The 20,889-nt window shown below is 46.1% G+C and overlaps 1 protein-coding gene across 3 annotated transcripts in view; it reads right to left on the bottom strand.

The window, feature by feature from the left end:
• The window catches only part of LOC142309910 (membrane-spanning 4-domains subfamily A member 4A-like), a 163,356-nt gene that overhangs the window by 44,971 nt on the left and 97,496 nt on the right, over window positions 1-20,889 (bottom strand). For all 3 annotated transcript variants that reach the window (XM_075347372.1, XM_075347374.1, XM_075347375.1), the window contains exons 3-5: window positions 14,943-15,053; window positions 2,477-2,533; window positions 1,057-1,218 (exon numbers count right to left, since the gene is read on the bottom strand). In XM_075347372.1, the coding sequence (XP_075203487.1) occupies window positions 1,057-1,218; window positions 2,477-2,533; window positions 14,943-15,053 (330 nt within the window). The remainder of the gene's footprint in view (window positions 1-1,056; window positions 1,219-2,476; window positions 2,534-14,942; window positions 15,054-20,889) is intronic.

Raw genomic sequence — 20,889 nt, 5'->3', positions numbered from 1 at the left:
CAGTGCAGAGACATCAGTTGGAAGGAAAGGGTTAACCGTCTTGGACAGTTGTCACATATTGGAAAAAAAAAATGGGTGTTTTGCTTTGTAGCATGGGTGCTCTGTCTGTTGGTGCAGTGGTCGGTGCACAGCTCAACATCTAAGTGGCCCGCCGTCACGTGGCAGTGGGCTTTACACAGTTTGACCAGAATGTTAAACTAAGAGCCTCATGATCAGTTTTGCAATTTTTGGTTTAGCTGCAAAAGATCAAGGTATAACTTTGGAAGAGTGGTCTATGACTTTTTCTACAGCTATAGCATATGTACTAAAAAATACCCATGGTAATAAGGTATTGACAGCAGACAGGGAGCTGAATGGAGACACAGAGCTTATGGCAACTGTAATTTTGAGTAGTAAAGTAATAATTCAGCTCACCACTCCATGTGTTGCTCAGCAGCTCCTAATCCAGTGCTCGGATCCAATGGTTTGGCATCCAGAAGTTCAATTTAATCCGAGGAGGAGGGGGAGGGGAGGGAAAAATCCAGCACTGAAGTAAAAAATTCCTATTTATTGCATTATTTAGGCAATGCCTATGAATAAAGAGTTTTTTCTGTCTCTCCAAAACGCATAAGGCGTAGCTGCAGATATATCAATGTTTTAAATTTTTGTAATAATTAGGAATTTTTTATTTTGGTGCTGGATTCCCCCCTCCCCTTTCTTGGATTGAATTTGCATACTGTAATTTTGAGCAGTGAAATGTCATTTACGTGTGAAATTCACCAGGACCGCTCAAGGAACACAGAACGTAGAAATTATGAAAGCGAACACAAAGATACAGAACAAAAACTAATAGAAAGTTCCTGGTAACATGTCAGATTTTGCTTTCTATATTTAAGACGCTACTTCCACGTATAACCATGGGGAAAAGACTTTAGTGAAAGATTTTCACCACTGAAAGTCATTTTAGGATACTTAATGATCCAGCTTTTGTCAGGGTACTCAGAAGACATATTGAACTATTTACCATCAATTGTTTTTATAAATGGTTAAGTCTGTGTAAAGATGAATAAAACTTACCAGCATATTATTGCATCTTTCATAGTCATTGTTATAGTAATAGTCACTGTAGTAATCGCAATTACCAAAATTTGCCAGGTCTGCCAGATCAGCTATATTTATGATTAATTCAATAATACTGAGTATGGAACTGATGATATTTAGGGAGAGGGATCCTCTGACCTGTGGAAATAAAATTAAAAGCAATTTATTATACACCTTGTAAAATATGAGTGATCATCGATTTTGTATTTGAAATTTGGCTAGGATTCTTTTCTCAGTTTTGGTTATTTTATGGTTCACACTTTTTATGAAAAGTGTTTTTTTGCCATCACTGACCTTTACGAGTTTTGGAAAATCTAAGAATAGGGTTTCTAATATAACACTGATATCAGACAAGAGATCATGCATGCATATAAAAAGAGCCAAATGAATGCACACAGCCTCTGGCATATGGATATCCATTACTTATTATGGTAGGTAGTGTTCCCAAAAGTTGGATCCAAATTAATGAATCATAAATTAATGAAGGCAATGAGAATTTGGCAGCTTAAAGCGCACCAATCACCAGGATTTTCCTATACAACCTAAAGCCAGTGCTATACTGGTGCCATCATGCTGATTCTCTATATACCTTTAGTGGTCAGCTAGGATGTATAGGTTTTGAAACACAAGCAAGTAAAGTTTGTAAAATCAGCAGCTTGTTGAGTGACAGCAGCTGATAGCTGGGGTGGGTATTCATAGTTATCCCCTCCCCCAGTTACTTATGCTAATTCAATTATAGAATTGTTTTACTTTGTGACTAAAAGGACCTGTGCTGATGTCATATCCATGTGACCAGAAGAGGCAGGGCCTCAGCCAACAGAAAAATATTGCTTCCTGGTATAAGCTATGTTGCCTGACGCCCCTCCCCTTATGGTCACATGGGTTTGACATGGGGAAATAAGGTAGTCAGTTAAATTGTCACCAGTCATGTCCAACTTTTTCATACTCTTAAAAACCAGAGTATTTGGTTAAATGAAAAATAAATCTGCTTAAATGCGGTGGTTTAACAGCTCTATCTTTTTTATTTTTTTGCACTATAAAAACATCACAATTGATTATTTAAAAAAAAGTCTAACAATTTTAGTTTTTTTGTTTTATAAGTACAAAATCTTGTCTGCAAATTTAAAGAAAAATATAGGCACCGATTCATTAATTGGTGTAAAATTGTTGCAAATGGAGCAACATTTTTGTAGTCGCGCAAAATGTTAGCGACATGGTTTAGCACAGCTTAGCAAATACAAAAGTGGTGTAAATGTTAGCAGACGCACTCCAGCTCATGATAAGTGTTAAATACCTGTTCACTGAGCAATAAAATGATCAAGGGCCAATCAAATGACCATAATAATACAGAGATTAGGTGACATTGGTAATACAGAACCTTTATAAGATGACTCACCAAGCCTACTTTGGGATTGCAATGAGCAGCAACGGTCAGCGCTCCTGCAAGGATGTACTGTAAAAATAAAGTCATTTTTATATGATATAGGTGTAAATAAATCCTTATTTACCTGCAGACTAATTATTAAACACCATTTTAAACAAGTTCAGCTATTTAACCAATAGGGCAGCTAGAGAAAGAAAATTAAGTTTTACTGAACAAAAGAAGAATAATGCTGCTAGGCCCTTTTACCAGACAATGATTGCCGTAAAGTGGAATATTCTTGCCGTTTCTAGTACATTGTATGGAAAAAGAATTGTGACAGTAAAACCTTGTACTTGTCCTGCAAAAAACAAGTTCTCATATGACTATTAGAACAGAAAAATAAAAAAGTTAAGACTTTTAGAATAAAAGATAGAGAAAACAAAAGAGCAAAAATGTAAATTGGTTGCAGTCCAAAGATGTTAAGGGGGCTTTACACGCAGCGACATGAAAGAACCCACCCTCGCTGCCCGTGATGTACAAAATCGCTAGCACCCGTCACACGTAGTTACCTTCCTAGCAACGTCGCTGTGGCCGGCGAACAGCCTCTTTTCTTTTTGTGCAACGTCACAGCGACGTCACATGGCAGGCGTCCAATCAAAGCGGAGGGGCGGAGAGCAAGCCGCATGAAAGTCACGCCGACCTCATAGCTGGAGGACGCAGGTACGGTGTTGTTCGTTGTTCTTTGGGAGTCACACGTAGCGATGTGTGCTGCCTCAGGAACGACAAACAACCTGCGTCCTGCAATAGCAACGATAATCGGGAAAGGAACGACGTGTCAACAATCAACGATTAGGTGAGTATTTCTGATCGTTAGCGGTCGCTTGTACGTGTCACACACAACGACAACGCTAACGAGGCCGGATGTGTGTCACGAATTCCGTGACCCCAATGACATCTCGTTAGCGATGTCGTTGCGTGTAACTGGACCATAAAACGATGCGTGTCGCCAGGTTTTTCCCATATAAACTCTAGCAATGACCAGTAAGTAGTGATGGGTGAACCCGAACTCTAAAGTTAAGGGTCCATACCGAATACATAGTGTTTGTACACACGATAATGAACATGAGTTTAACTGGGAAGCTCGTGTTACAGTTCGGGTCCAGGGACTGTAAAAAAAGCACATTAATAAAAAACATTATGATTATACTTAACGGTCCTGTGACACGTCCTGCAGACCTGACAGCCGCTGTCTCCTGGCCGCTTCTGCTTCCGGATCCGATCATTAACTTCCGGTGGTATTCACTGCACTGCTCGGTATTCTGCAGTTTTCGTCTTTTTTCAGCTATATTCGTGGTGACGTCACGGTTCACCCGAGTCCATGAGCGATGGACTCAATTGAACTTTGACTGCCACTGTGTGAGTCTCGCATCGGTATCACCCGGCACGGCGCACACTCTCCTGACAGGAGCGGGTCAGCTGCATTTATTTCCATGCAGCTGAGGCGCTCCTGTCAGGAGAATGTGCGCCGTGCCGGGTGATACCGATGCGAGACTCACACAGTGACAGTTAAAGTTCAATTGAGTCCATCACTCATGGACTCGGGTGAACCATGACGTCACCACGAATATAGCTGAAAAAAGACAAAAACTGCAGAATACCGAGCAGTGCAGTGAATACCACCGGGATAGCCACCTATATATTAAACAGGAGAAGACATGACCAGTGATACCATAAATTCACCCTTGAATATTACCTGCTTAACCCAGCAGGAAGTACGCCGCCGCCTCGAAATCACTAAGGTTGACAAATCTCCGGGCCCGGATGGCATACACCCCAGAGTACTACAGGAATTGAGTTCTGTGATAGATAGACCATTATTTTTAATCTTCTCAGATTCCTTAATAACAGGGTCGGTACCGCAGGACTGGCGCATAGCAAATGTGGTGCCAATATTCAAAAAGGGGACAAAAACTGAGCCGGGAAATTATAGGCCGGTAAGTTTAACCTCTACGGTTGGTAAAATCCTTGAGGGTTTCTTGAGAGATGCTATACTGGAGTATCTCAAGAAAAATAACCTTATGACAGAGTATCAACATGGGTTTATGAGGGATCGATCCTGTCAAACTAATTTGATCAGCTTCTATGAAGAGGTAAGTTCAAGCCTGGACCAGGGAAATGCAGTGGATGTTGTGTATATGGACTTTTCAAAAGCTTTTGATACGGTGCCACACAAAAGGTTGGTACATAAAATGAGAATAATGGGGATAGGGGAAAATATGTGTACCTGGGTTAAAAACTGGCTCAGTGATAGGAAACAAAGGGTGGTTATTAATGGTACATACTCGGACTGGGTCTCAGTTCATAGTGGGGTACCACAGGGGTCAGTATTGGGCCCGATTCTTTTCAACATATTTATAAATGACCTTGTTGGGGGCATGCGGAGTAGAATTTCAATATTTGCAGATGATACTAAACTCTGCAGGGTAATCAATACAGAGGAGGATAATTTTATATTACAGGGAGATTTATGTAAATTGGAGGATTGGGCTGAGAAGTGGCAATTGAAGTTTAATGTAGATAAATGTAAGGTCATGCACTTGGGTAGAGGAAATAACATTTATGATTATGTACTTAATTGTAGAACACTGGGTAAAACAGACACAGAAAAAGACTTGGGTGTATGGGTGGATGGTAAACTTCACTTTAGTGGCCAGTGTCAGGCAGCTGCTGCCAGGGCTAATAAAATAATGGGATGTATTAAAAGAGGTATAAGTGTTCATGAAAAAAATATAGTTCTACCTCTGTACAAGTCACTAGTGCGACCGCACTTAGAATACTGTGTACAATTCTGGTCACCGATATATAAGAAGGACATAGCTGAACTGGAGAGGGTGCAGAGAAGAGCGACCAAGATTATTAGAGGAATGGGTGGGCTGCAATACGAAGACAGGTTATTAAACTTGGGGTTATTTAGTTTGGAAAAACGAAGGCTTAGGGGGGATCTAATCACAATGTATAAATATATGAGGGGACAGTACAGAGACCTTTCCAAAGATCTTTTTACACCTAGGCCTGCGACTGGAACACGGGGGCATCCGATACGTCTGGAGGAAAGAAGGTTTAATCATAATCACAGACGAGGATTCTTTACTGTACGAGCAGTGAGACTATGGAACTCTCTGCCGCATGATGTTGTAATGAGTGATTCACTACTAACATTTAAGCAGAGCCTGGATGCCTTTCTTGAAAAATTTAATATTACCAGTTATGTATATTAGATTTTATGACAGGGTATTGATCCAGGGAACTAGTCTGATTGCCGGATGTGGAGTCAGGAAGGAAATTTTTTCCCCATTGGAACTTGTTTGCCACATTGGGGTTTTTTTTGCCTTCCTCTGGATCAACATGTTAGGCTACGGGTTGAACTAGATGGACTTAGAGTCTCCCTTCAACCTTAAAAACTATGATACTATGATACTATGATGAAGTGCGAATTCCATTGCTCAAAGATACAATTTTTAGGATATGTTATCTCTCCTCAGGGACTGAGCATGGAGTCTGGCAAGATACGGGCAATTCTAGACTGGCCAGAACCGGGAAACATCAAGGAGGTACAACGCTTTGTCGGTTTTGTTAATTTTTACAGACACTTTATCCGCAACTTTTCAGAGATCGTCCGTCCCATCACCCTGTTAACCAAAAAGGGGCAGAAGTTTGTGTGGTACGCCCAGGCCCAGGAATCTTTTAATCGTCTCAAGGTTTGTTTTAGCTCAGCGTCAATACTAATACACCCGAATCCCGCACTCCCTTTTATTATGGAAGTCGATGCTTCCGATTATGCATTAGTGGCTAATCTTTCACAGAGGACTGGGGACAAGAGTCTCTTGCACCCGTGTGCCTTCTTTTCTCGCCAGTTGTCCCCTGCAGAAAAGAACTATGACATTGCGGATAAGGAGTTGTTGGCGATTATTTCTGCTTTTAAGGAATGGAGACACCACTTACAGGGAGCAGCGCAACAAGTGGTAGTTCTCACAGACCATCGTAACCTGGAATTCCTTAAATCTGCCAGGTGCCTGTCTCCATGGCAAGCCCATTGGAGCCTGTTCCTTAACCAGTTCAATTTTATCGTTACGTACCATCCAGGGTCACGTAATGGGAAAGCCGATGCCTTGTCCCGAATCCACGCCATGGACTCCGTGCCTGGAACCCCGTCTCAGACCGTTTTATCAGATGCCAATTTTGTTGGAGTAATCTGGGACCAGGACTTGTGGAAGGACATCAAGCTGGCCTATGATGGTGACGTATTTCTTGCTGCCCCCCCGAATGATGCGACTCTTGTCCTTCGGAATGGTGTGTGGTTGAGAGAGCAACGTATTTATGTCCCGGAGGCTGTAAGACTTTGGGTTCTCAAGTTGGTCCATGACTCCGTGTTGGCAGGTCATAGGGGGGTACAGAAGACGCAGGAATTTCTGAGTCGTTTTTTCTGGTGGCCTACCTGTTTGAATGATGTGAACGACTTTGTCCACTCGTGTGCGGTTTGTGCCCGGTGCAAGGTCCCTCGTGTGGCTCCTACGGGACTCCTTCAACCATTACCCGTACCATCTCGCCCTTGGGAATCCATCTCAATGGATTTTATTGTGGAGTTGCCCATCTCGGGCGGTAACAATACCATTTTGGTGGTAGTGGACCGATTGACAAAGGCTGCTCACTTCATTCCATGTACCGGTCTTCCCTCAGCTGCAGAGACAGTGGATTTGGTTATCCAGAATATATTTCTGTTGCATGGGGTACCTGACGAGATCATCTCTGACCGGGGCGCGCAGTTCACTTCTAAATTCTGGAAAGGGTTTTGTTCTGCACTCCAAATTGATGTCTGTTTGTCTTCTGCATACCATCCCCAGACAAATGGGCAAACAGAAAGGACTAATCAAACCCTGGAGCAGTACCTGCGCTGTTATGTCAGCCATCTGCAGGAAGATTGGTTGAAGCTGCTTCCTTTGGCGGAGTTTTCGTATAACAACACTCAGAGCAGCTCCACTAAGGTAACGCCCTTCGCTAACGTAGGTTATCATCCGAGTATTTTGCCTAGGTCACCAGTAGCTGTTTCGGTGCCAGCGGTGGAGGACAGATTGATGGAGCTACATTAAAATCTAGAGGTTTTGAAGGACTCTTTGGCCTCAGCTCAGGAGCGTTATAAGAAGTCGGCAGACACTCACCGGAAACAGGCACCCATGTATAAGGTAGGGGACTCGGTGTGGTTATCCACCAAGAATCTAAAACTGGGTGTTCCTTCGCAGAAGCTGGGGCAGAAATTCATTGGTCCGTTCAAGATCACCGGGTTAGTGAGCTCTGTGGCCTGTCGGCTGAAGTTACTGCGGAATTTGAAGGTACACCCGGTCTTTCACGTTTTCCTGCTGAAACCGGTTTCCCCTAATACGTTTCAGGGACGTATCGTGCCTCCTCCTCCTCCACCGGTGATGGTTGATGGCCAGGAGCAGTTTGTGGTTGAAGACATTATTGACTCCCGGCTCCATCGGCATTGGCTTCAGTATCTGTTTCGTTGGCAGGGGTACTCCCCCGAGGACGATTCCTGGGAACCTGTGGGTAACATCCGAGCGCCCCGGAAGATTGCTCAGTTTCATCGGAGGTACCCGGACAAGCCTGGCCCTGGTTCGTCCTAAGGCTGTTTCTGGGGGAGAGTAATGTCAGTGTTCCGGGATTTCCAGTTTGCTGACATTGGATCTTGCCCTTTGTTAACAAGGAGTTTTCTGTTCTGTTACCCTACTTCCTGTTCCTCTGTTTAAATGCCCGCCCCTAAGCTTAGTCTAGTTGCTTGAGTATACTGCTTCTTGTCTACTCCTGCCCTGCTGCTCTCATTTCCTTGTTGTTATTTTGGATCCTGGTGAATCACCTGACACTGGCCCTGGACTCCACCTGGTCTCATCGAGCTGTTCCCTCGCTGGTCCCGGACTCTGTCTGCCGTATCTGGTTGGCGTTTGTGCCCGGTCCCTTCCGGTACATATCCACCCTAGGACCCGTGTTCCACATCCAGTATGGACATTTTTGGACTATAACCTGTTGCCCTTTCGTGTCCCTGCTGCTGCGCATTTAGGCCTTCTGGGGTGATCGCCAGACAGCCCCTGTATAGGGGGTCACTCCTGGTGGCCTCCCTGGGGGAGTCTGGTGCGCGGTCCCGGGAAATCCCCTTTGCTCCGAACCTGGCAGGTATTTACTGTGTTTATGTTCTTTCCTGTGTACATATTGTTGGTTGCATATTATAAAACTTCTTTGCACCAAGAACCTGTCTCTGGTTGTCATTGCTCTAACGCAATCGAAATCCTCAGTTCATACAATAGTATTACACACAGCCTCCCAGACACTGTTCCGAGAGGTGTACTGTTTTCCCTCCCTGTAGATCTCACATTTTATGAGAGACCACAGGTTCTCTATGGGGTTTAGATCAGGTGAACAAGGGGGCCATGTCATTATTTTTTCATCTTTTAGACCTTTACTTGCCAGCCATGCTGTGAAGTAGTTGGATGCATGTGATGTAGCATTATCCTGCATGAAAATCATGTTTTTCTTGAACGATACCGACTTCTTCCTGTACCACTGCTTGAAGAAGTTGTCTTCCAGAAACTGTTAGTAAGTCTGGGAGTTGAGCTTCACTCCATCTTCAACCATAAACGGTCCTACAAGTTCATCTTTGATGATACCAGCCCATACCAGTACCCCACCTCCATCTTGCTGGCGTTTGAGTCAGAGTGGAGCTCTCTGCCCTTTACTGATCAGCCTCTGGCCCATCAAGAGTCACTCTTATATCATCAGTCCATAAAACCTTTGAAAAATCAGTCTTAAAATATTTTTTGGCCCAGTCTTGACGTTTTATCTTATGATTCTTGTTCAAAGGTGGTCGTTTTTCAGCCTTCCCTACCTTGGCCATATCCCTGAGTATGGCACACTTTGTGATTTTTGATACTCCAGTAACGTTGCAGCTCTGAAATATGGCCAAACTGGTGGCAAATGGCATCTTGGCAGCTTCACACTTGATTTTCCTCAATTCATGCGCAGTTATTTTGCGCCTTTTTTGCCCAACACACTTCTTGCTACTCTGTTGGCTATTTGCCATGAAACGCTTGATTGTTCAGTGATCACGCTTCAAAAGTTTGGCAATTTCAAGACTGCTGCATCCCTCTGCAAGACATCTCACAATTTTGGACTTTTCAGAGCCCGTTAAATCTCTCTTCTGACCCATTTTGCCAAAGGAAAGGAAGTTGCCTAATAATTAAGCACACCTTATATAGGGTGTTGATGTCATTACACCACACCCCTCCTCATTACAGAGATGCACATCACCTGATTTTCTTAATTGGTAGTTGGCTGTCAAGCCTATACAGCTTGGAGTAGGACAACATGTATAAAAAGTATTATGTGATTAAAATACTCATTTGCCTAATAATTCTGCACACAGTATATGTCCCAGATCAGACCGCCCTGCACCTCAACGCATTTCGCTAGAGTGTTTCGGCCAGAGCCGCAAAATGTTCTCTTTTCATCAGTCTCTGCAGCTGTCTCCGAACAGGAACCTGGAGCCTTTGCAAGTCCCTATAGTAACTCTTACTAGTGAGGGGCAGGTGGGGTTCACTAGACCTCACCGCCGCACCAACAACACACCAGGGAAGTAAAGACAAACAGGGGGAAATTTAACAAAAAAAAGGATATAGCCTGAGCTAAGGAAACTTGTGCTGCAAACCTTTCTCAATGGACACAAATTAATATGTATCTTCAGCAGGGAATGCTGGGATACACCACTATTTAAAGCTTAAGGGTGTGACTACTTAGTAAGGGTAGCTGATCACTCGGCAAGAAACTGCAAATTGCAAAAGCTCCAATAGCAAAACTGGCACTTAACCACTTCAGTGCCAAGAGAAATGAATACCCATTTCAATGAAAAGAACCAGATGAAAGGCTCCAGTCCAAAGGCTGTCACTAGTCTCAACATGCAGGGAGACAATCATGACAGGGCAGTAACTGGGCAGCCTAGCAGAGTACGGAGACAGCAGGACCGGGTCAAGTAATGGACAGAACAGGCAGGGCGAGCACAGGCAGGACAAACTGGGCTGGCAGGACAAACAGGGCACAACAGGAACACAGGGAAGGGAACAGGTAGAAAGGGTACAGGCAGGTGCAGAACTTCCAGCACACGTCACCAGGCATGGAACATCAGGCACAGAACATCGGACACAGATGCAACCGGGACAGGACCTCAGGAGGTATTTCAGTCATCAGGGTCCAGGTCATCAGGCATGGATCACCAGGAATGGGCCATCAGGCGCAGAACATCGTATACAGGTGCAGCCAGGAATACTGAGGCAGACAACATGACAAGTGCAGGCGGGCATGATACAGGCTGGTACCAGGTAACAGACAGGTCCAAGGACATAGACAGGACAGACACAGCAGAGAAGAACTGGTTGCATGCAAGACTGGCGATGGAGGCTGGGAGACCAGAGGAGACAGACAGGACCAACACACAGGCTAGGATCAAATTCTAATGCATTGCTCTTGGCCCTCCCATCAGGGAACAGAGACTTGAGTACCTGGTGCCTCCCAGTGATAAGCTGGGGACACCTTAGCAAGGCACGTATGCTTCCTCTTAAAAGGAACAAGAAGCATGCACATGCACCCTAGGCTGGAGAGTGAGACCAGAAAACCTTGCGGAGCATGGCAGGAGTTGAGGCCAGACACACACATGGGCATCCATGGGGAAGATGAGCCGGGGACCGCACTACATGTAGATGGCAGTGAAGGGACACAGAGGACTATGGGGGGCGGGGGTGAACCAAGGAATAGGCAACACGAGGATGGCCATATTGGAATGCAGAGAAAGACTCTACATGTGGACAGCCATGCAGATAAGCAGAGGACTGCGCAGCATGAGGATGGCTGTTCAGGAAAAAGGAGGGAGCAGGGACATGGCGCTATGATGCTGTGGAGCACCAGTGCACTATGGAGGTCGGTGCTACAATAAGGACACTTGTAGGGAGGTTTCTACTACTTTGGCACCTCAAGAACTTTCCAAATGCGACATGATGCCCATAGATATTCCATCAAACCCTGGGTTCAGAAACATAATTCTCCTTTCAGAGCTCAACAGTTTGTCCAAACAGTAGTTCCCAACACATATGGATTATCAGCATAGTCAGGAGAAATTGCCCAACACATTTTGGGGTTCAATTTCTCTTGCTATATATGTGACAATAAAAAACATTGGACTAAAACAAAATTTGTGTGGGTAAAATCAATTTTTTATCATTTTCACAGTTCTGCATTTTAAAATTCTGTGAAGCACATGTGGGTTCAAGGTGCTCACCACACATCTAGATAAATTCCTTGGCGGACTCTAATTTGCAGAATAGGGTCACATATTGAGGGTTTCCACTGTTTAGCCACATCAAAGGCTCGCCAAATGCGACATGACACCTGCAGAGAATTTCATCAAAATCTGCACTCCAAAATGTCACTGCTTTCTGTCAGAGCTCGACACATATGGGATATCAGCATACTCAGGAGAAATTGCACAGCACATTTTATAATTTTCTCCTGCTATTCTTGTAAAAGTGAAAAATTTGGGTCTAAAACAACATTTAAGTAGTAAAAATAACTTTTTCCATTTTCACGGTTTATGTCGTAAAAGTTTGTGAAGCACCTGGGGTTCAAAGTGCACACCTCACATCTAGATACATTTCTTGGGAGGTCTAGTTTCTGATGCTCAAGAGAAATTTTGAGCCTGCCGCTAACCGGCAGTGGCCTATGGAATGCTGTCCTGAGAAAGTTCTCACAACAAAGCTCCATAGGACGTTACACTTTGGATTATGTCTGCATTTCCAGGATTTATTTTGAAGTAATAAATTGTTGGTGAACAAGGGCATTGTAATGCCTGCCTGGATCAACAGACTCAGATAGGATGTAATGGACAGGCTAGAGTGAAGCCACTCACCAAGCAAGACCCCCATAACCCTGAAACCCTTTAACCCCTATACAAGGATTTGGAATTACACAGGGCCCTGGGGATCACTACCTGTGGAAGGCTGCAGTCCGATGAGAGTAGTCGTCAGGCAGGGTCAAACCAGGAATAGCAGAACAGGGACAGAATCGGCAGGCAAGGACGTAATCAGAAAACGTAGCAGAGGTCCAATCCGGATCAGGCAGTGAGGTACAGAAACAGTAGGCAGAAGGGTAGTCAGAAAACATGCAGAAGTCAGCACACAGGAATCACAAAACAGAATAGGGCGGATCAGGAGCCAGGAAATCAGAACTATCTCTGGCAGAGGTCAGCAGACAGGAGGGGAACTAAGAAGGGTGTGGTGTCTTCCCATTGGCTGTAGCTGAATGCTGGCAACTTCACCTGGAAGACACACGCCACCCACAGTCAGCCAGTGGTACTGCAGATCCCAAGATAACCCAGCCCAGTGGATGATCGGAGCCTGCACCCACCGGTGCCGCTGGCATCGACTCCTCTCCCATCACCAGCACCATCCACGGCAGGAACACAGCGTCGCCTGGCGACCGGAGCAGAAGTCACTGCAGCGGATTCCAGTGGGTGACGTAACAGGCATGTGGGGGAGTCTTTATTCAAATCCCTGGTTAATAATGTAGGTGTCTGATAGATGCCTATCTATTACTAACCCCTGGGTTTAATGTCAGCTGTCAATTCACAACTGACATCAACCCCACATGGATTACCCTGACTGTCAATGCACCAGAACAATCAGGAAGAGCTGGGTAATTTGCCAGAATTGGCGCATTGAATGTGTGCGCAAATTTTGGGGTGACTGTAGGCTGCTAGTTTTAGGCTGGGAAGGACCAAAAAACCATGGAGTTTCCCACCCTGATAATACCAGCCCCCAACTGTCTGCTTTACGTTGACTGGTTATCAAAAATAAGGGGGACCCCAAAACATTTAGTTTTTTTTTCTTAATATTATTATTTAAATAAATAATTAAAAAACAGAGTTTAATATTTCTTGATTTTTGATAATCAGCTAAGGTAAAGCAGACAGCTGAAGGTTGCAGCTGTCTGTTTTACCTGCGCTAGTTATTAAAAGTAGGCGGAAGCCCACGCCATTTTTTTTTCCATATTCACATGTTTGCAAGGCAAATGCCCCCCTTTTGTTCCTTTTTGCCGCTCACTAGTCCTTACTACAACCTTTTTACAGCCATTTCACAACAAAGAAGTTTCGGTCCTCATTAACTTATATGAGGTTCTGAGGTCAAGCCCGGGTCCCGAACTTAACTAAAATCTGTCTAAATCCGGCGAACCTGAACTTTCACAGGTCTGTTCATCTCTAATACCAACTAAAGAGAAAACATTCACTTCTTGGGTAATGCAGTGAAGTAAGCTTGAACTTGAAATATTAGGATGGGGTCACATAAACGTGTAAAAAATCAGTTTCATTCTCATTCAGTAAAGTGTGTTGATTTTTTTTTCATCTGTGCACTGTCCATCTACTGTCCATATGCAATCCGATTTTTTACCGAGCAGCTATTAACCTTATACAGGACCTATTACAGTTTCTCATACTACAAAATTGTAATGTATCTGTAAAAATCAGACACCATACTGATGGTCAGTTTGGCATCCAATTTTTTCTCGCACTGTATTGATTTTTTGTTGAAACGCATTGTGAATAAAAAAATTATTTCTATCATTGTTGAAGAATCGATTTATTGCAGCAGCGCAGCCCACCTAACATGTTTTCATTCAACTGGATACAATTACAACATACAATTTACATATGGCAAAAATGGCATTTAATGCACTACCACTTTTTTTACCGCATTGCTTCTATGGTACTTAAAATATAAGTTCCCTGACCTCTGTTATATACTCACCTTCCGTCAGCTTCTCCTGTCGACGTAGCTTCGATCGGTCCTTGCGACTTGTCACCTGCCGGCAGCCCTACTGTAGAAATCTGGAGGTCACAACTAAAGGGATCTCTATGAGAGTCTCGTTCTGACTCTCATAGACTTACATTGGGAACTTGTGATATAACTTCTGACTTCCGGTCACAAGTCCTGTAAACTTCACTGTCAATATCCGCCCTTGCATGAATGTGCACATCATTGTTGTAGCTTAGTTTACAAAAGATTGAGGTACTAGAGTTGCAAGGCATATATTAGGTAAATATAGGAGCTTTTCTTATTTCATCACTTTGCCTGCATGTGGCCATATTATTAATGTACTTGGAAAACCCATGTAAACCCCAGTAGGCTTACACATTTAAAGCTAAGCTGAGAGGTGGACTTTTCTTTACTTGGCTAGAAAATAACATCTCTATTTTCAGATCCTAGGTAATAAAAATGAGGTTTTCAGGCCTATTCCCTTTTATTTCTTTAAAAAGAGCTACATTTCCTTTTTATAGTGAGTATAAGTAGACCAATGAGCTAATCTGTTAGTTTCGAGAGGTCCCCCATGTTAGATGGTTCATGATACTTACAAAAATTGGTCCCCAAAAAGGAATACCACTTATTAAAGTTGAAAGGTATATGGTGAAAATCAGAGCGATTCCCAAAGCAATCTCCAAGACGGCTGATACAATCAATACAATCTGGAAAAAAAGTAGACAAAAATGACGTTAAGGGCGACTCCACATATTTTTGTAAGCGACTGAAATAACTGTAGATTATCCCCACTTCCAGGCCCACACGACCACTATGAGACCCCAGTGAGGCCTGGCATGGCTCAGCACAGGGCCCTTCCCCTGTCATCACAATTTCAGCATTATCAGCATCCCCAGGACCGCATTAATTAGATTGATGGATCATCAAACCTGTAACATAGAGCCTCAGTAATCACACTGCATAGACTGGAGGAGTGCGCCGGGGGAATAGACAGAGATGAGTAGTGAATTTTTTATGTCAGTAATTGAGGTGGGGTCATCGTATTATTTGGGTGCTGGTGGGGCCATAATACTGAGTGGGAGATGGTGGGGGCCATAATTCTGAGTAGGGGGCTGGAAGGGGGAGATCAATAGCACATGTGCAAGCACTATAAACTGGTAGTGTTCATGCGTTGCATTATCAGGAAGTGACTATGTGTTGCACCACAAGTGAGATGAATAAATAGGAAGCAATGCGATTCAACATGAAATATCAATCAATAAATGCATTCCGTGGGCCAGGATATGTGTCTGTCTATAAGTCATGGGTCAGGAAGACAAACTACATAAATGAGAAAAGATATGAAGGTTATATGAAGGTTGAAAGATATGAAGATATCATATGATATGATAAATGAAGGTTGAACTAGATGGACCTAGGTCTTTTTTCAACCTAAGTAACTATGTAACTATATCATTTCATACTGGAAATATATGTAATATAATATATTAGAAATAATAATAAAATGGTAGATTTAAAAGCACTGTTCTGTATAGAAAAATCATGATTTAATCTCGGGGTCTCCAATTGACTACACTTTGTCATCACAACCGACTTGAGTTGGCAAAAACTCACATCCAATAGCATCTAGTACAATGGGGATGTGTTCATTGTACAGGGCAGATGGCAGACTGTGTGTATAGCGTCATATGGATGAGCTGTTTGCTGATGTCAATGTTGTGAATTGCGTGGCCCATGGTGGCGGTGGGGTTATGGTATGGGCAGGTGTATGTTATGGACAATTGAACACAGATACATTTTATTGATGTCATTTTGAATGCACAGAGATACAGTGACAAGATCCTAAGCTCCATTGTTGTGCCATTCGTCCATGACTATTATCTCATGTTGCAGCAGAATAATGCATGGCTCCATTCAAAGTTCGGTTTGCTGATCCTTACCGAACAAACACTACGTTTGCCAAACTGAACTTCAAATCTTTTAGAACCTTTTCAAACCCCATTGGATTCAATAGGAGGCCAAACGTAAGGCAAAAAAAACACCTTTGAGATGGGGGGGGGGTCGAAAAGCTTCAAAGAACAGCAAAAATACATTTTACAGTTAAGTGCAGACTAATGCTGTTTGATATCTTTATAAATGATCTGGACAACCGAATTATTGGGAAATTCATAAAATTTGCATAGGATACTAAGATAGGAGGCGTAGCCAATACTAGAGAGGAAAGAGATTGTATTCAAAAGGATCTAGACACACTCGCTATGTTCGCTATGGCAGCTATCACAAGAGATCGCATCTGCGACGGGGGCGGGGACACTAGGCCACACCATCTAACTGCAAGTACCATTAGCCCCAGACGCTCGTTTAACTGCAGTGGCAGTCTCCTATCACCCTGACCGCAAAACCGAGAGTGGCGTCACGATTCCTATGAAAGTGAACCTGACATACCTGTTGCCAGAAGATTGCCAACATGTGAAGACCCTGTGGCGTCCCTGGGGGTGGAGAGAAGTCCCTGAAGTGACCGCTACAGGTGAGGGGCTTCACACATATTGTTCTCTCTTTATCTAAATACTACTCTGGCCCCGCGAGGAAGAGAGATGGGCGCGGATCTGACCCTGAACGCCAGGAATGTTGCAGTCGGGTGCAGAAAACGAAACTGAGAGGGTGTGGAGAGAGAACCTGGTTGAGCAGCGTGCAAGGCAGAACGGAGCCATCACCGAGCATCTGCGAGGAGCCAGGCTGGACCAGGCCGATGACCACCGCAGAGCTGGAGGCCGAAGTAGGGAGAATCGCCAGCAGAATAGGGGAGCAGAACCGGCAAGAGATAGCCGCGTGGAAGGAAGAAGTAATAATGGCAATCTGAGGCCTGCGGTTGTTGGTGCAGCGAGGCCTGCCTAGAGGTCCATCCACAGTTGGAGACATCCTCAGCGATGGCGACCCTGATGCAGATCTCCGTTCCAGCCCTGACTGAGTCCCACGCAGCCACTGCCCGACCTGGTGCGACGCCCAAGACGACACCCGGTGCGACGTCCCATGCGGTGATCGGTGCAACACCACGCCCGGCCAGACCAGACCAGGCCGCAACGCCTTCTGCCCCTGCCTGCAGACCAGAAGCCGTCACAGCGCCCTAGTTGCAGACTGGGGATGCCGCCCATAGGTTCCTGCCAGAAGCGGACGAAGAGGCGGCTCAACTAAAGGAGGATTTGAAAACGCGGTTCCCAGCGCCCCTGGTGGACATGTACCTGGTCGCCAGGCTGCCATCTGGACCCGGAGTGGTCACAGCAACCTCTATGCTAGAGAGGGGTCCACCACCCCAGCCCTCTGATGAAAGTTCATCCCCGGAGCTGCTGCTAGAACAATCGGAGAAGTACTCAGCACCTCTAAGGGGGAGGAGGGGAAGCATGGAGGCTGAACCAACGATCGCCAAACAGCTGGAGGAGGACACAGCACCCTTTGCAAGTGAGGGAGGCCCTGAGGTTGCGCTGTTGTCCCACCGCCATTGGGAAGAGATTACAAAACCCCCTGCCGAGGAAGAGTTAACAGCCTACATGCCGAGTATGTATGTGACCTGGGAGCCAGCTGAACACCAAATGATGGTTATGAAGAGGCCAGCTCGCAGAGGACAGCGGCGTGTAAGGGCAAGACACCCCCTTGTGCAGCCTACTCCAGAAAAAGAAAAGAGTGGAGACCAGGGATTTGCAAGAGAAGAAGTCCCTGTGGCAGACCTGGTTCTAGACCAGAGGTTCCATCCACCGTGGTGTGGTAGAAGAGTTCAACCTGTGTACCGGCTATGGCTGTATCGTGGAGGCTGGCATCGAGGAGGGCATATTCGTCTCAAGGAGAGATGTGCTGTCGCACCTGACAAGAGGACACCCTGGTCGAGACCTACATATGGGAGACATCGTGGAGTACACCAGACACAAGCGTAAAAGGGGTTGGTTTGCCCTAGACGTGGTACCACGCCCGAAGAGCTCAAGCTACAGCCCTGCAGTTTCCACCAGGTCCCCAAAGTCACCGCCACCAAGGGACTCTCAAGCTAACATTCCAGACACAGATACACTAGATGCGGCTCAAGCAGAAACCTCAGATGACAACGCAAGTACATTCCAGATGACAACGCAAGTACAGTTCCAAATGACAACACAAGTACAGTACAAGACACCACTTTCCAGGAGCAGAGCACTGCAGTGCCAAGCACCAGTGAGAGGAGGAAGTCTGTTTAAGTCTGCAATGTTAAGTATGCAATGTTAGTTACCAGTTGAAGCAACGTTAAAGTTCAAGAATGCGCCCACAAATACTTTTGTGAGAACCCTTAAGTTTTTGCTCATTGCACCTGGTTTTTGTGCACTTTGAAAATGGACCATAAGGGGTACTTTGCACGTTGCGACATCACTACTGCAATATCGTCAGGGTCAAATCGAAAGTGACGCACATGCGGCGCCGATAACGACGTCGCAACGTGTAAAGCCTAGATGCGCCGATAAACGATTGCAAAAGCGTCGTAAATCGGTGATCTGTGTAGCATCGGACATTTCCATAATGTCGCACCAATAGGAGATACGATGTTGTTCCTCATTCCAGCGGCAGCACACATCGCTATGTGTGAACTCGCAGGACCGAGGAACATCTCCTTAACTGCCTCCACCGCCAATTTGGAAGGAAAGAGGGGGGCGGGATGTTTACGTCCCGCTTATCTCCGCTTCTATTGGCCGCCTGCTGTGTGACATCGCTGTGACGCCACACGACCCGCCCCCATAGGAAGGAGGCGGGTCGCCGGCCAGAGCAACGTCGCAGGGCAGGTAAGTGCGTGTGAAGATGCCGTAGCGATAATGTTCGCTACGGCAGCTATCACAAGATGTGCGATGGGGGTGGGTGTTACATCTCGTGGCTCTCCTGAGGCAAGGACTGAGGCAGTCTCCCATTCCTTGCCTGCCACGAGCACTCCTGCTCAGCAGCGCCGAAGGTCTGCCAGACTGCGCAGTGTGCAGGAGATACCTTCTCAGAGAGGCAGCAGAAGGGTGACACCTAGTGATTCTCCTGTTACAAGGAGTGAAGCGGTCTCCCATTCCTGGCCTGCCACAGACTCTCCTGCTCAGCGGCCCCGAAGGTCTGCGAGGCTGCGCAATGTGCAGAGGTTTACTGCTCAGGGAAGCAGTGAGATTCCCGTTATCTCTGCACATTGTGAGACCGAGGATCCCGCCTCTATTTCCCAGAGGCAGGAGGGTGAGCATGTGCAATGCGTGGTGGGTCCTGATTCGCTCACTGACGTCACACGGCTTGATGACAGGGCTGGTGACGTGGTGAATCCTGACTGGCCAGGCTGGGACGTCGTGGACCCTGATTGGGTCAAGTCCGTCATCTCCGCCTCGCGCCCGCCCTCGGGTGGAGCTGCACCTCCTTAAAAGCTCCCCCTGCCATCATGGCGGCACGCGACTGTCCTTCTATGTTTGGATGTCTGGCAGCGTGCTGCCACGCCACTGCTCAGGCATTACTGTCTCTTGTGGGCTTGGCCCTTGCTGCTCCGGCAGTACCTCGTTTGCAGGCCGTGTTCCTGCCTTGCTGCTCCGGCAGTACCCCCGTCAACAGGCCGTGTTCCTGTCCCAGGTGAGCTCCTCAAGTCTCCATTGGACTCACCTGGTTATTGAAAGCACACGTGCGTGGGCACCTCTGTGCTACCCTCGTGCCATATTCTCGTGACTTCCACTGGCACACGTGCGTGGGCACCTCTGTGCTTCCCCGTGCAACAGGTACACCGAGCCGTGAGATCTGTGCCATACAACCCTCACGGGTTAGGGCAGATCGGTGTACATAGATCGTCTGTGACATTCCAGACGATCGCTAGCAGCAACCCGCTCACTCTTCACCCACCATAGCGGCGGTCCCTTACACCGCACAGTGGACCTTGACCGGCGGAAGCAGTCCATTTCCCATCTTGGCACGCTTCCCCGGGTCCCCCTCGTAACATTACGGTCGCGCCAAAGGTCTGGCTATGGCTGAAGAGCAGCAGCAGTTGCTGCGTTATGTGCAGCAGTTGGAGTCACGATTGGCAGCAGTGGAGCAGTCTTCCTCCGATAAGACTACTCTGACGACAGTCGCCACCCAGGCGGCTACCCAGGCTGTGCTATTGGGTGGAAGGTCTCCTCGCCTTGCGCTTCCAGAGCGCTTTAGCGGCAACAGCTCTGAGTGCCGTGGGTTTATAAACCAGGTTACCACCTACTTAGAGCTGTCCGCGACTCTTTACGCTACCGAGAAGGCGAAGGTAGCCTTCGTCCAGTCCCTGCTCACAGGGAGAGCGCTGAAGTGGTCCACGCCGTTGTGGGAGCGCGGAGATCGTGTGGTGAATAACTTAGCAGCTTATCTTGGGGCCATGAGAATGGTGTTCCTCGGGCCTCAAGTCACCCACGATTCCGCGCTGCGCCTCCTACGACTTCGGCAAGGGTCTGCTTCAGTCGGGGACTTTGCTGTACACTTTAGGACACTGGCCGCAGAGCTGGACTGGCCGGATAAGGTCCTTGTCCCTGTGTTTTTGGAGGGCCTGGCAGGGTT

This window comes from Anomaloglossus baeobatrachus, chromosome 5, assembly GCF_048569485.1.
Source record: "Anomaloglossus baeobatrachus isolate aAnoBae1 chromosome 5, aAnoBae1.hap1, whole genome shotgun sequence".
Lineage (NCBI taxonomy): Eukaryota > Metazoa > Chordata > Amphibia > Anura > Aromobatidae > Anomaloglossus > Anomaloglossus baeobatrachus.
The sequence above is the reverse complement of the archived record's forward strand: the minus strand, read 5'-3'. Positions and strand labels throughout refer to the sequence as shown.